Source organism: Onychostoma macrolepis, chromosome 07, assembly GCF_012432095.1.
Source record: "Onychostoma macrolepis isolate SWU-2019 chromosome 07, ASM1243209v1, whole genome shotgun sequence".
NCBI classification, from domain to species: Eukaryota; Metazoa; Chordata; class Actinopteri; order Cypriniformes; family Cyprinidae; genus Onychostoma; species Onychostoma macrolepis.
Window position 1 is genome coordinate 39516824 of NC_081161.1, and position 16220 is coordinate 39533043.

The 16220-nt window shown below is 34.1% G+C and overlaps 2 protein-coding genes across 3 annotated transcripts; both read right to left on the bottom strand.

Annotated features, from left to right (window-relative positions):
• Positions 1-535: 535 nt before the first annotated feature.
• Positions 536-7041, bottom strand: mespaa (mesoderm posterior aa). Of its 2 annotated transcripts, none has more exons than XM_058782906.1 (4): positions 6995-7041; positions 3463-3557; positions 1222-2043; positions 536-744 (listed from the first exon to the last, which is right to left on the bottom strand). In XM_058782906.1, exons 3-4 carry the CDS (start codon positions 1831-1833, stop codon positions 652-654), a joined length of 705 nt encoding a protein of 234 aa, XP_058638889.1. In that variant the 5' UTR covers positions 1834-2043; positions 3463-3557; positions 6995-7041; the 3' UTR covers positions 536-651. The 2 variants fall into 2 exon arrangements, with proteins under 2 accessions (XP_058638889.1, XP_058638888.1); XM_058782905.1 differs by lacking the exon at positions 6995-7041 and adding an exon at positions 6868-6952.
• Positions 7042-7765: 724 nt separating this feature from the next.
• On the bottom strand, positions 7766-9464 carry mespba (mesoderm posterior ba). Its single transcript, XM_058781686.1, has 2 exons — positions 8763-9464; positions 7766-7819 (listed from the first exon to the last, which is right to left on the bottom strand). The coding sequence occupies exons 1-2, from the start codon at positions 9462-9464 to the stop codon at positions 7766-7768; spliced, it is 756 nt and encodes a 251-aa protein (XP_058637669.1).
• Positions 9465-16220: the final 6756 nt, after the last annotated feature.

The following is a 16220-nucleotide window of genomic DNA, read 5'->3' on the forward strand; positions in this document are numbered from 1 at the left end:
TGAGCAAGTGATGTAATGGTCAATTTCTTTATATCTGTTCCGATGAAGAAACAACTAATTTATATTTTGGATGGTTCAATGGAATTTTCAGCAATATTTCATTTTTGGGTGAACTTTTCCTATAGGTACTCATGATAAAAGAGAATTTAAGATCTTTTTAGCTTGAAACAGGCATCAGAGCTTGCATTTCAGAAGAAGAGCCCCACTGAGCTTTGTTTACAGTCGGAGGGGTATTAAAGGATCTCACCTGTGAGAGTTAGTTTACTCTCCTGCCCACATTAATGCTCGCTCTGCAGGGGTGTTTCCTTAAATGTGTGAATTACAACGTGGAATGACCATCACAGCTGTCCCTCGTTAGGATGCTGCTGTAATGATCTGTTTTATGGTGTACATTGTTTAAAGGGCATAATATTGAAATCATTTGTATGGAATGTTAAAAACACAAAACTCACAAAACTGATGTAAGATTTTTCAAGGCTTTATTTGCCAGAAAATTTACAATTCATAAATATTAATATATTTTTAAACACGGAAAAATATAAATAGCTGTACAAACATATATACAAAAATAAAGTATTTCATTTTCATTATCTTACACTCATTGCACAAATTAATATTTGCATTCAGATTGTGCATTTCAGTCCACTTTGATCAGCACTGTCCGTGGAAGAAATTGTGTTGCTCGAGAAACCAACAATCCTGAGCTGGGAATGATAGGAATTCGCCTTTGACTGGATTCTGAGTCTGGAAAAATAAAATACAGATCAAATTAAGAAAAAGAGCAGGAGCATTTTTTTGAATATTTTAAACATTTTTTTTATCATTTTAAAATACAAAGAACTGAATCATTATTATTATTATTAAAAATAATAAACAGCACAACAACCAGGTTTATTATAGTTAAGTGAATTTGAAACTAAAATTAAAACCATAAACAATTGTACTTTAATTAAAAATAAATGTTAAAAAAAGAAGTGCCTAACAAGGAAACTGACTAAATCTAACTAATTAAATAATAATAATAAAAATAACAAACACACACACAAAAAAATTACTAAAATTTTAACAAAAATTTAAACACAAACTAAGTTATTCTAAAAAACAAAAAAAAACCACAAAGTACAATATTGCCTAAATTTACTACACATTTGCTAAATATTTAGTTATAAATATTATTATTTAAAATAGTATATAAATACTGTTGAAGTACCATGTACATACCTGATAACAGGTCATAGATGGGAACTGCTGAGTTGGTAAACTTTGGGTAACTGAAGGAGCCGCAGTGAAGCTGTCAAAGATGGTTGATGCAGCATTGACCTCGGCCTGAGCTCCATGATTTGTCTCGTCTTCACTGAGTTCGAGCTGAGCAGACAGGCAGGAGATGTACTGGATAGTGAGCTGCAGCGTCTCGATCTTGGTCAAGGTTTTTCCGACAGGAGCCACTGATGGAGGCAGGTACGACCTGAGGTGATGAAGAGCTTTGGTCAGATCCCTCATCCTCAGCTTCTCCCGTTCACTTGCGGTTTGCCGTTTCACTCCAGGGAATTTTGACCTTGGCCGCCCGGTTCTCTTGGGTGGCTGGACCATGTTCTTCTCCTGGGTGGTGACGCTGTGGTGTGGGAAGATCTGGGGTATGTCCTGTCCCGCTCCACAAGGGTAAGCTGGAGGGGAGAAGCCGCAGGAATCTATGGAAGAGGCTGGAGACAGGCTGCTGCCGGCACTGTAGTAGCCCGCATCTGATACGGCGTAGCTCTGATCCAGAAGGTTCTCACAGTCAAACACAAAAGCGCTGCTGTCTTGGAGCTGAAGAGAAGAGCTGGAGGTATCCATGGCTGTAGAGTTGAGAAGGTCTCTGCTGAATGAGGTTGTGGTTGCTGGTGGACTGTGTTCCTCCTGTATATATCCTCCATGAGGTGCGATTTGGCACCTCGGAGGATCCCAGTCAGTACTTGAGAGGAGAAGTGACACCAGAAGTAGGGGGTCTGTGGGAAAGAGCAGCTTCTCCTGCCTCAGATGTGAGGTGTGAGGACCAGAAACAGCCTGAGCACACAACCCTTGTAAGTTTAAATCAGAGACAGATAGATAGATAGATAGATAGATAGATAGATAGATAGATAGATAGATAGATAGATAGATAGATAGATAGATAGATAGATAGATAGATAGATAGATAGATAGATAGATAGATAGATAGATAGATAAGCAGACAGACAGACAGACAGACAGACAGACAGATAGATAGATAGATAGATAGATAGATAGATAGATAGATAGATAGATAGATAGATAGATAGATAGATAGAAAGGTATTGTGCATTTATATATAGTATTAATTAAAACACTGTAAATTTGAAGAGCAACTACTAATATTATAAAATGATTAAAATTACATGTATACTTTTTAAAATTAATATGTCATACTAAAGGACTATTTAAGATATCTGAGAGTATGTAAAAATTTACATATATATATTATACTAATTATATACTAACTAATGCACTTTTCCTAAATCATATATAAAGTTTCACATAAATCTTGATGCCCAATAAACACACTACCAGTTTACAATATATATATATATATATATATATAAAAGTTATTTTAAATTGTAACAATTTAATAAAATTTATATTATATTTTTGTTTTTGATCAAATAAATGCTGCCTTGTAGAACATAAGAGACTAAAACTATATTACTGAACCCAAAATTCATATTTATAAATAGATGTAAGTAGACGAACATGGAATATATACATATACATCTTGCAATTTTACATAATAAACTTGAAGAGCAACTACATTGTATTTTTAAAATGATTAAAATTGTCACCACAAAATACTATTTAAGTGAACTGAAAGAAAGCTAAAATATTATTTAAAAAATACTGAAAAACATATAATGACCAGTTACAGCACTTTCCATTAATACATTTTAACATAAATCTTGATGCCCATGTTATTTGTCAGCTACCCAGAACAAAGCTAGAGTTGGAATGCAAAGTGCAGAGCAATTCAGTCGTATGCAGTATTTCTGAGAAATGCACCGATGGCTTGCATTGGCAGCGCTGCACTTCGTCTGAAGCTGACCAACCATAACGAAGAACTTCTATTTGTGTTTGAGTGTATTTTCCTGATGATCTCAGACTCCTGAGGCCCTGGGCTTTTCAAGGTCAATGCTAATTTACTGCTGATGACATGTTTGATTCAGGTCAGAGACGTTTGCATCTCAGATTACAAATCCAAATCATCCCCTGACTAACAAACACAGTATAGCTCTACCAACAGATAAGACTTAGTTCATCAGTAAGTCTGGTTTCCATCAAAATACATGAGGACAGGAGCATGAGAAAAACACAATCACATCACACCCGCTCCTTCATGTTAACATGATTAACACCATTCTGATTACATTCATAGCTAGACATGAAGTTTTGACCTCAGGGGTCTGAAAATGACACCTTCTTATAGGTCTCCTGTAGGGATGAAGCAGATGATGGTGGTGGACGAGATCAGTGACTGCAGTTCCCACAAACAGAAGTGTCGTATTTGACTCCTGCATCAACAGAGACACACATATACATAGATATCAACACAAATTTGATATGTTGCAATATAATCTGAATGTTCTCATCGATGTGCTCAATGAATGTGATCACAAATTATGTATTAGTTGAATTTTAAATGTCAGTTTTAACTAAGAAGACTGTAATTTCCTAATCAAAGGAGTGAAGTCACACCTCTGAAATGTTTACGGTGTTAGTTCAGAAAGTTCTCATGGACTTCAGCAGAAAAACACTAGTCCTGACAGACATGCTGGTTTTAGCACTATTTTAACTCACATGTGACTGTAGACTGCAGATATGACATTGAAATTTGGCAAACTGAACTAAACAACCAGAATAAGAGGGTGTCTTACATAACTTAAAGTTAAAGAAATAGTTAATCCAAAAATGAATATTTGCTTATAATTTACTTACCCTAAGGCCATGCAAGATGTAGACAAGTTTGATTCTTCATCAGAAGAGATTTGGAGAAATTTAGCATTACATCACTTGCTCACCAGTGGATGCTCTGCAGTGAATGGGTGCCGTCAGAATGAGAGTCCAAACAGCTGATAAAAACATCACAATAATCCACACCACTCCAGTCCAACAATTACTGTTTTGTGAATTGAAAAGCTGTGTGTTTGTAAGAAACAAATCCATCATTAAGACGTTTTAACGTCCAACTGTAGCATGCAGCTACAACATGAGTTCTCAATCCATAATATTGCTTTCTCCAGTGAAAAAAGTCGTTGTCTGAATCAGGAGAGAGATATATACACAAATCAAACACTGTTTACAAGCAAAAACAGTCCAAAACAGTTGTAAACAGTTATAAAAATGTTGGTGAACTTTGATGTGAGAGGACAACAGAGATGGACTTTTTCACTGCAGGAAGCGTTATTATAGATTATGGACCATGGATAGGTCAAGATGATCTCATATAGATATGGATGAGCACAATTTTGGTCAGAAACAAGGGTTTCAAGTTTAAAATGCCTTAATGATGGATTTATTGTGATGTTTTAACCAGCTTAGACTCATTTTGAAGGCACCCATTCACTGCAGAGGATCCATTGGTGAGCAAGTGATATAATGCTAAATTTCTCCAAATCTGTTCCGGTGAAGAAACAAACTCATCTCGTTTTAAGGAAATTTTATTTTTTAGGTGAACTAACCCTTTAATTTGGGGGATTCTCTTCCTCTAACTTTGTTCAACACCCAAGTGATTATGAGCCGATTAACACATGATTGTAACACATTCACACATTTTAATTGTGTATTTGCCTTCTAAGATGAAAGAGCTGAATGCGTGTATTTGACATTTGGATTTGCACATCAAATATCCCTCACAAGCTGGCAAAATAAACTTTGTGGGCTAATTCCACAACTTATTCTAATTCACACACAACTGTTCTATGCATTTAAAATGCAACTCGCTCACATTAGGACATGGGTATTGTGAGGGGGGTTTCAACAACTAGGTTTGAGGCTAGACTTCGTGGCGTGAACAGGCTTTTCGCAGTCAGTTGAACTTCATTAGCAGCAATAGGCTTCACTTGTCACAGACTGAATACACATCACACCTTAAGGATCATGCTTGGATGGAATACACTACAACTTACAAAATAACTAATATCTGTGATCAGAGGTCAAAGTTCTGGTTATTGTTTTAGTTAAATCAACCAGGAAATGTCACATTTATTGTTTTCTGAGGAAGCCTGAACATTAGTTCAAATGTATTAGTTCTTAGAATTAAATACTTTGGCAGTACCATGATATAATCACATGGTGATATTTGGATATATACACTGTAAAAAGTGATAAGTTGACTTAACTTAAAAAAATTTAGGAAAACAGTTGCCTTAACATTTTTAAGTAAATGATCATTTAAAAAATAAGTTAAGTAAATTGTCAAGTTCACTTAACTTTAAAAAAAAAAAAATTATTTACTTAATAATTTTAAGGCAACGGGTTTCCTCAATTTTTTTAAGTAATGTCAACTTATAGCTTTTTACAGTGTACCATGGTACTGAATGTTTACCATAGTGTTTACATGGTGCTTCAAGGTTAGAAAGAAAGAACACTGTCGAATAGCAAGGTATAGGTCCAAAAACCTTGGTATAGCCTAAATGTACGCTATTTTTCAAACGTTTGGGATTGGTAAAATCCCAGATTGGTTGTTGCATGTCTATAATGATCACCAAGGCTGTATTTATTTGATCGCAAGTACCATAAACAGTAATAGAATAACGACACTGACAGACTGACAATCTCATCTGTCAGCAGATGCTGAACCGGAACAATGTGTTATTCTCAGGCACTTATCTTCAACTGCGTCTGACAGAAGATTTGTTTGTCTGAGCCGTGAGGCTCTTAATACTTTACAACGAATAAACAGCTTTTTATAAAACTTTATAACTAGCCTATGGCTATATGTGACTCTGGACCACAAAACCAGTCTTAAGTCGCATAGGTTAATTTGTAGCAATAGCCAACCAAACGCTGTGGGTCAAAATTATCGATTTTTATTTTATGCCAAAAATCATTAAGTAAAGATCATGTTCCGTGAAGATGTTTGGTCAATTTAATAACGTAAATACATCAAAACTTAATTTTTGATTAGTAATAGGTATGCATTGCTAAGGACTTCATTTGGACAACTTTAAAGGCGACTTTCTCAATATTTAGATTTTTTTGCACCCTCAGATTCCAGATTTTCAAATAGTTGTATCTCAGTCAAATATTGTCCGATCCTAACAAACCATACATCAATGGGAAGCTTATTTATTCAGCTTTCATGTGATGTATAAATATCATTTAAAAAAATTTGACCCTTATGACTGGTTTTGTGGTCCAGGGTCACATGGATATTTTTCTGGACAGTTATATCAAAAAAGTTCAACAACTGCGTCAGATTGGTTAGGTAACGGTCTACCAGAAATATTTTATCTGTGATTACTGGTAATCATATGTTTATTAATAATATGAAGATCAGTAGAACTTAGGCTAAATGCTTTCGGTCATATGTTTGATATTATTTGTTCATATTGTAAATGTTGAAACTTTTGATAGCATTTGCCACATCACAGTAACTGACATGGTCACAAAGTTACGTTGCGGCAATGAATACAGGATTTTTTAAATATTCGCTTCTGCCATAAGGTCTAAACTGATTGCTCAATTACATTTCTACACCGATTTAATTTCATTTAGGCGTACAAAATACACGTTCAAGTCTACCTGACATAAATCCACCCTCGTAAAAAGTACTTCTTATGAGCTACAGGTCAAATCACATAGCTAGCCTATTTAACTCACTTATGAGTTCCACCGTGTCTTTTGTTGTCAACAGTCAATTTCAAAAGATAAGAAGTAGGCTACAGTATGTTTATTTTTTTACTTTTTAGTAGGTGCTAAGAGGTTATTTTACTAGAACGTTACTGACATCTGGTGGCAGGTTGGACTTTTTAGCTTAAGTAATCCTGAATCCGGAAGTAGTTGAGGAGCATTGTGGGACATGTAGTTCCCACATTTAGGTGGTAGAACGTTAGCAACCCAAACCACAATTGATTTACAGGTATAAAATATTATTTTGTCATGTTATAGCTGACCATACCTGATTGACATCTACAAATATAACTGACCATTATATTATGCAAATTTTGTACTAATTACAAAGGACAATTAATGTTAAAGCTGTATAAAGTCATCACTGTTAGTGAATGTTCTCATATGACCAATAGAGGGCGCTAAATGTAATGTTTTCTTTAGACTTTGATTCATGCCAAATCTTCCTTGCTGTGATTCTGAAAGGACAGGATAAACACCACACATAAAAAGAAATCAATTGTATACATAAAATCCCTCTTTGACTTCTATTTATAAATGTTAGATATATTTTAATGAACATTTTATTTATTTTATTTTATTGCAGTCAACATGACTGAAACACCAGTGTAGAGAACAAGAAAAAGAACAGGAAAGGAGAAACTATTTTTAATAATACATGTTTTATTATAAATACGTATCAAATATAGTTTTGTATTTACATAGGACAGACATGGGTAACACATATAACTTAAATTATAAGAATAACAGGATTAACTTTGATTCACATTTATTGCTTTCACAAGCCAAACATCCACATCCATTTACTGTACACAATACAGTAGAAGGCATCGGTCTTGCATAGGATGTGATGGAGATGTTTTTGCGGTCAGCTCCAGTAAGCTTGAGAAACAAGATGATAGCCAAAGTTTCTGCCATAAACCTGAAACAGAGGATAGAGAATTGGTTAGAATACAGTACTTTTAAATATATGTGTTTGCTTGATTTGTTCGTTTTCAACTGTTAATTGCATGACACTGATGGTGGCATTATTTTCAAAGTAAGAAAAATTGCCTTGTGTTCAGTGCTCATAACAGTGTATTTATATTGTTATATAGAATATAAACATAAACATAAACATAAACATATATATATATATATATATATATATATATATATATATATATATATATATCTGTTATCTGAATTCAGATATTATTTTGTCATCTGTAAATATATTTGACATATATTTGTTAAATATATGAAGAAAGTTACATGGATATATATATATATATATATATATATATATAATATTTTGTTTTATCAAGCTATTTATTCTTTTATTAATTTCATATTATTTATGAATTTATTTTCCTCAAGGTTTTGGTTATTTAAAGTGTTGAAAAATGAAAATAGTGACCAGATACATTTGCAGTATCTAAAATATGAACTTATACCAATGATCTTCAACCTGGTGTTTTTGACACCTGGAAGATTGGTTGCATTACTGAAAAGAGTCTGCCAGTTATTTTTGATTTCAGATTAATTCAATTTAGTTAACTTAAGTTAGTTAAAGTTCAGCTAAATATTAATATAATTAAAATAAATGACGTAATATTAAAATGTAAATATGTAAAATGTAAATATTTCATACAAATATGAAATATGTACAAATATAATGATTATTTTACACTATTTATATAATTTATAATATATATATATATATATATATATATATATATATATATATATGCATATAATAAATTATATTTAAATGTATAACCAGATAATAAATATAATGAAATAATTTTTAATTTATATTAAAAATATATAATTATTTTATTATCCATAAAAAACAAAAACAAACGTAAGCGGTATTCCCATACCTGGTATGTCTGCGATGTTTGAGCACACTGTTGTGACTGGAGGAATCCATCTACATTTGCAGAGAAGTTTTGCTCTGTTGAATGCTGCTGTGAGGAACCACCATACTGATCCATGTTGATCTCATCACATTGCCCTGTATGACCGGAGCAACCCTCATGCTGTCCATCATAGTGACCATGACCCTGTCCTTGCTCGACCCAACCTCCAGCCATAGACCTGTACTGAAAATAACCAACGATCTCTGGAGAATATGAGCAGCCGCTGGAGTTCCTGTTCTTCCTGTGGTTCAGCTCTTCTTCACTGAGACCCAGCTGAGCAGACAGAAACGAGATGTAGCGTATGGTGAGCCGGAGCGTCTCGATCTTGGTCAGGGTTTGGCCTACAGGAGCTACGGACGGAGGCAGGTAGGTCCTGAGATGGTGGAGAGCTTTGGTCAGATCCCTCATCCTCAGCTTTTCCTTCTCACTGGCGTTCTGCCGTTGCTCGCTCGGGTTCTTCAGCCTTAATCTGCGTTTCTTCTTGACAACACCTGCAGGTTTGACTGATTTTGAGCATGTAGGCTGGGCCTGGTGGGACGGGGAGAAGCCCCGGTCCATGGATGGATCCGGCGAGACGGTGTCTGGAGAGGAAACGCTGTAAAACTCTGACTCTGAGCTCGAACAGCTCCACTGGTTCTGCTTGCTGTGGTTTGAGCTTTCCATATTGCGACTCTGAGGGTGAATGAAGGCTGGACAGAGGGCTGGAGGTTTATATGCTGGACTCAGAGGTGCGAGGTGACACCTCTGCAGGCCTACGGTAGTCATCTCTGTCTCTCAGACCCCAGGACTCGGCCTGGATCTGTCTGGGAAAGACTCAGAGAGGCTGCAGGGGCAGAGGTGTGAATTTTGACTCCTCTTCAAAACAACAAACTAGTGCAGCTACTCTCCCAGAAAACTCATCTTGTGCAACTGACCAAACAATGTTTGGTTCTGTTTAAAACGATTTTAATTTATCTAAGAAACTCACCTATGATAATTCACAAAAAAATAATTTAATAGTTTCATTCAGCAAGGATGTATGTAAATAATTCAAAAGTGACAGTGAATATATTTATAATGTTACAAAAGATATGAAAACAAAGGCTGTTCTGAACTTTCTATTCAACAAAGAATCTTGAAAAAATGCATCATGGTTTCCACAAAAATATTAAGCAACACAACCGTTTTCAACTTTTATATTAAGAAGAAGTGTTTCTTGAGCAGCAAATCAGCTTATTAGAATGATTTCTGAACGATCGTGAGACACTGAAGACTGGAGAAATAGTTGTTGAAAATTCTGCTTTGTATCACATAAATAAATGACATTTTAAAATATACTCAAATAGAAAACAGTTATTTTAACATGTAATAATATTTGACAGCATTGCTGTTTTACTGTAATCTTTATTCAAATAAATGCAGCATTGGTGAACATAAGAGACTTACTTTAACAACATTAAAAAAAAACAAAAAAACAACAAAAAAAAAAACCTTGACCCTAAATCTTGCATCAAAAGAACCGTGTTTCAATAGTACTTTTATATCTTTTAGATTTAGGTTAAACTAGTGTGGTAAACCAGTTGAGCTTAATCGTGTGATGATTCCCACTATCAGTGGAATCAGCCTACAACAAATTATTTATAAGATATGGTCCCAATCCTCATCTTAATAATTCAAAACTGCTGCCAGCTGTGTGTATGGGGTTGTATTTTAAAGAGCTAAGCAGCATAATTGACCTTAATGATGTTTAATGATGCTTAATAAACTCCATTAGCAGATTGCACTTGAGGTGTAACATTCACACAGACTGGTGAGCAGGTTTGCAGTTTAGTGGTCGATATAGTCACTGTGGTCAGTGAAGTGGGTCACATTCAGAGATTCAAAGTGATAATGAGTAGGCCTATACATTATTAAAAAAAACCCTAATTGTATCTGATTGATTGATCAGTGTATAGTTAGAAATATCTAACTTTTTTAAAAGAAAAACTATTATATTTACATATTTTAATTAATTGTATTAAATGGAAAAATATTCATACACTCTTAAAAATAAAGGTTCCAAAAGGGTGTTTCTGCAGTGATGCCATAGAAGAACCATTTTTGGTTCCCTAAAGAACCTTTCAGTGAGCAGTTCCTAAAAGAACCATTTTTAAGAACATTTAAAAAAATCTAAAGAACCTTTTTAGACTATAAAGGACCTTTTCTGCATTTAAAAAGGTACCATGGATGTTCAAGGCTCTTCATAGAACCACTGATGCCAATAATATAATAATAATAATATCGAAGTAAGTGCACATCATGATCATTGTTCTCGCTAAAAAAAAAATTCCTCGTAACATGAGATCTGCAGTTTAGTTTAAAACTGAATTACTGTGCACCTATAGCGCTCCTTGCTGTCATTTAAACGTAGGATGCCACATGAAAAGTGATCAAATGCATCCACTATATTAATTTTTTTTTAACTTCTGCGTAATGACTTTTTGTAATTTCAGTGCTTATCTCCAATGAGAGTGGAATATTTATTTTTTATAAATCCGGATATGTGCATGGAAAATTGCTTACGTATATTATATGCCCATTTTGTGCGTACGCAACGTTTATAAATGATACACAAGCTTCGAGATGAACGAGCAGTGATTACAATAGATAACCTCACGTCTGGAATGTGTAAACATACCCTTACCAAAAAGTAGTAGCCTATACTTCAAGTTTATTTTATTAAGTATACTTAAGTAAAGTTCAAGTATATTTTTAAGTATACTTTATGTAGTAAGTATACAAATATGAGTGTACTGGTAGTATACTTGTAAGTGTACTATTTTAATACTACTTGGGACTAAATTTGCCCACATTCTAGTATATAAAAGTATACTTTAAGTATAACAGTAGTAAACTTTGAGTACACAACTACAAACCCGATTCCAAAAAAGTTGGGACACTGTACAAATTGTGAATAAAAAAGGAATGCAATAATTTACAAATCTCATAAACTTATATTTTATTCACAATAGAATATAGATAACATATCAAATGTTGAAAGTGAGACATTTTGAAATGTCATGCCAAATATTGGCTCATTTTGGATTTCATGAGAGCTACACATTCCAAAAAAGTTGGGACAGGAAGCAATAAGAGGCCGGAAAAGTTAAATGTACATATAAGGAACAGCTGGAGGACCAATTTGCAACTTATTAGGTCAACTGGCAACATGATTGGGTATAAAAAGAGCCTCTCAGAGTGGCAGTGTCTCTCAGAAGTCAAGATGGGAAGAGGATCACCAATTCCCCCAATGCTGCGGTGAAAAATAGTGGACCAATATCAGAAAGGAGTTTCTCAGAGAAAAATTGCAAAGAGTTTGAAGTTATCATCATCTACAGTGCATAATATCATCCAAAGATTCAGAGAATCTGGAACAATCTCTGTGTGTAAGGGTCCAGGCCGGAAAACCATACTGGATGCCGTGATCTTCGGGCCCTTAGACGGTACTGCATCACATACAGGAATGCTACTGTAATGGAAATCACAACATGGGCTCAGGAATACTTCCAGAAAACATTGTCGATGAACACAATCCACCGTGCCATTCGCCATTGCCGGCTAAAACTCTATAGGTCAGAAAAGAAGCCATATCTAAACATGATCCAGAAGCGCAGTCGTTTTCTCTGGGCCAAGGCTCATTTAAAATGGACTGTGGCAAAGTGGAAAACTGCTCTGTGGTCAAACGAATCAAAATTTGAAGTTCTTTTTGGAAAACTGGGACGCCATGTCATCCGGACTAAAGAGGACAAGGACAACCCAAGTTGTTATCAGCGCTCAGTTCAGAAGCCTGCATCTCTGATGGTATGGGGTTGCATGAGTGCGTGTGGCATGTGCAGCTTACACATCTGGAAAGGCACCATCAATGCTGAAAGGTATATCCGAGTTCTAGAACAACATATGCTCCCATCCAGACGTCGTCTCTTTCAGGGAAGACCTTGCATTTTCCAACATGACAATGCCAGACCACATACTGCATCAATTACAACATCATGGCTGCGTAGAAGAAGGATCCGGGTACTGAAATGGCCAGCCTACAGTCCAGATCTTTCACCCATAGAAAACATTTGGCGCATCATAAAGAAGAAGATGCGACAAAGAAGACCTAAGACAGTTGAGCAACTAGAAGCCTGTATTAGACAAGAATGGGACAACATTCCTATTCCTAAACTTGAGCAACTTGTCTCCTCAGTCCCCATACGTTTGCAGACTGTTATAAAAAGAAGAGGGGATGCCACACAGTGGTAAACATGGCCTTGTCCCAACTTTTTTGAGATGTGTTGATGCCATGAAATTTAAAATCAACTTCTTTTTCCCTTAAAATTATACATTTTCTCATGTTTAAACATTTGATATGTCATCTATGTTGTATTCTGAATAAAATATTGAAATTTGAAACTTCCACATCATTGCATTCTGTTTTTATTCACAATTTGTACAGTGTCCCAACTTTTTTGGAATCGGGTTTGTAGTTTACATCAATGTTTTTATCTTGTACTGCAACTATACTAAAAGTGAACTTATAGGTATACTGATAGTTTAGTAATTAAATACTTGTAGTAGCATTTTTAGTACACTTTGAAGTATAGTCTCAGTAAACTACTAGTTTAGTAGTTTATACTGCAAGTACACTCATAAGTTTTCTTTAAGTGAACTTTACATCATACTTTAAGTACACTATGTCCTTATTTAGGTATTAATTTGTGTATATTTTGTTATATGAATATCTGAACATGCAAAACATCAGAACAGAGTATCTGCTTGTAAACAGAAACATTTTATTCTAGCTTCTTGCATTCTTTTTTAAACACTTGAATGTGGGTAAGTTTCATAAATAAAAAATAAAGAAATAAACAACATTTTGAACAAAAAGCTGAAAAAAGACTATTCAGAATGATAATCATAACATAGATGGAGTTGATCAACACCCCAATGATCATGTTAGATTACACGTGGTGGAAGCATCTGTTGTTTCAGTTTCTTCTTCACTTGTGTTTTTTTTTTTTTTTTTGTGTGTGGAAATTCTTTACAGAAGATGTGTACTAGCGCCCCCTACCGTATAACAATGACAACACGGATTCTAGAATATATTTGGACTTTTTCTAAGTATAAGTAACGTATACTTAAATGTCATTTTAAGTATATGTCCGACAAGTACATAAAGCCCATTTATGAGATGTACATAAAAAGTAGACTAAAAGTATACTTTCCTATTTTATAGTTTAAAAGAAGTATACTAATAGCACACTTGAATAAACTTCTTTTTCGTAAGGGTAATCACACCAGAACATTAAATCAGTCCCAACAAACAGCTTATCCATATCCAATAACCCCTGCTACTTCCAAGAAAGTGATTTCCAATCATGTCATCATGTCAGCCACACTGAGGTTTCCAAAGAATTAAAATGAGCATTTGTTGTCATAATAGTTTTGACTAGTTTGCCCTTACAGATATAATGGAACCAGATAACTGTTCAAATCTTCCAGATCCACTTCTTGAGAAGGGATCCTCTGACCTCAGTGACCGATGCTGTGACCTCCAGGCTGCCTCTCTGTCTTTCTGTAGTGCGAGAGTGAATGAGCAGCGTGCTAGATTTGGCACCTCTGTACTGCAGTAGAATGAGTGAAGCTGGCACCTGTGTGTGTCTTTCCACTCTTCCACAAGCTTCTATTAAACTCCCACAGAAACACAACTAAAATATCTGTTTCTCGTGCTTATTTTTGCAGTGGAAACATGCATGATGCATTTGTACATTTGGTAATTTGCATGTTACCTGCTTTGACTTTAGCTACTGTACTTTTACTGGGTAAATAAAAATTTTACTGTCCTGGCAAGACCTAGCACACCCTTGGTGTGAAACGTGACAACCGACTTAATCACAGAGTAGATTTAAAACAAGAAGCACATTGTTCATGAATCAATGCACATGCAAATTCAATAATGCTGATGATGGTTTTCTAAATAAATAACTAAAGCTGTGCTAAGAGGAAAACATTATGCAGCCACAAACTTAAAAATATAAGAAAAAAAGAAACAATGCGAAGAGTAGCATATTTAGCTTTTACAGGAATGCACAGCAACTTATAATCAAGTAAATCTGGTGAAAGAATTATCTGGATTTTGTTTCACACCTTTGCATAAATAAATGACCATCACAAGAGGTGTGACTGATTCACACGTGAGCCCTGGCTTTGTTTTTACAAGTGCCTTTCCATGTTCACATACTCACTGAAAAGCATGGGAACTTAAAATAAGACCAAAACACTGGTTTTCTCATTTTCTTTCCCATTTTTAATATATTGTGCTGAGAAAGAACATGAGTCACTGAAAATCAGAAGTAAAATAATAATGTTTTATATTTTATTTTTATACCATCACAAACCAAAAGAAACAAACAACAAAAAAACAACAAAAAAACAAAAAAAAAAAACATAATTTGATCTTTTCTTATTTAAATGTTTGAACAAATACAAAAAGAATATATTTTAGATTTTAAATTTGACAAAGCTATTAAGACTTGTTATGGAGGCCCTCTTGCAGCATTTAATCAATGCTGACCTATTAAAATCAAATAAATTTGAATAAACTTTTCTGTGATCAAAAGTGAAAAAAGAAACTCTTAAAACTACTATTTTTGAGCCATTCCTTCGTAATTGCTATTCACACGTGTTTAAAACAGAAAAATAAAATCAAAATCACATAATCTACATATTTTCTCACAGGAAATGAACATTATACACACTTCACATTAGTCAAATTTAAAAATATCTATCCTCATACAAACAATATTTCCATTCTGTATCATTTTCTAATTAAAAGGCATGACAAACAATAATTGAAAAGATGGGAATCCAGGAACATTGTCCAGGAGTTAAAACACAGTGAAAATATAATTATCTAATGTGAAATAAACATATACCACAGTATTAACAAATACAACACAACAAAAACTAGCGGATGACCAAAAGCTGGTGAGCAGATGAAGTTGGTGATAAAGATTTTTGCACCAAAAAACAAAAAGAACTCAATTTTTACATATTAAATAGGGCTGTCAAATGATTAATCGCGATTAATTGCATACAAAATAAAAGTTTGTGTTCACATAATAAATGTGTGTGTACTGTGTATAATAATTATGTATATATACATACACACCTACAGTATGCATGCATATATTTATAAAATTTTTATTTTTATAAATAAAATATTTATATTTATAGATAATATAAATTATATATAATTATAAATATATATTCACATGTTCATATTTCTTAAAAATATATATAAATATATATACATACTATTTATACACAGTATACACACATTTATAATGTGAACACAAACTTTTATTTTGTATGTGATTAATCGCGATTAATCGTTTGACAGCCCTTATATTAAATAAA

What these genes read in the sequence shown, in the direction of transcription:
- mespaa (XM_058782906.1), bottom strand. Translation starts at nt 1,833, where the DNA reads ATGGATACCTCCAGCTCTTCTCTTCAGCTCCAAGACAGCAGCGCTTTT. An exon ending in CATCTATGACCTGTTATCAG is followed by an intron (nt 745 to 1,221) that starts GTATGTACATGG and finishes TTATTTTTCCAG; the next exon opens with ACTCAGAATCCAGTCAAAGG.
- mespba (XM_058781686.1), bottom strand. Translation starts at nt 9,464, where the DNA reads ATGGAAAGCTCAAACCACAGCAAGCAGAACCAGTGGAGCTGTTCGAGC. An exon ending in AAACATCGCAGACATACCAG is followed by an intron (nt 7,820 to 8,762) that starts GTATGGGAATAC and finishes CCTCTGTTTCAG; the next exon opens with GTTTATGGCAGAAACTTTGG.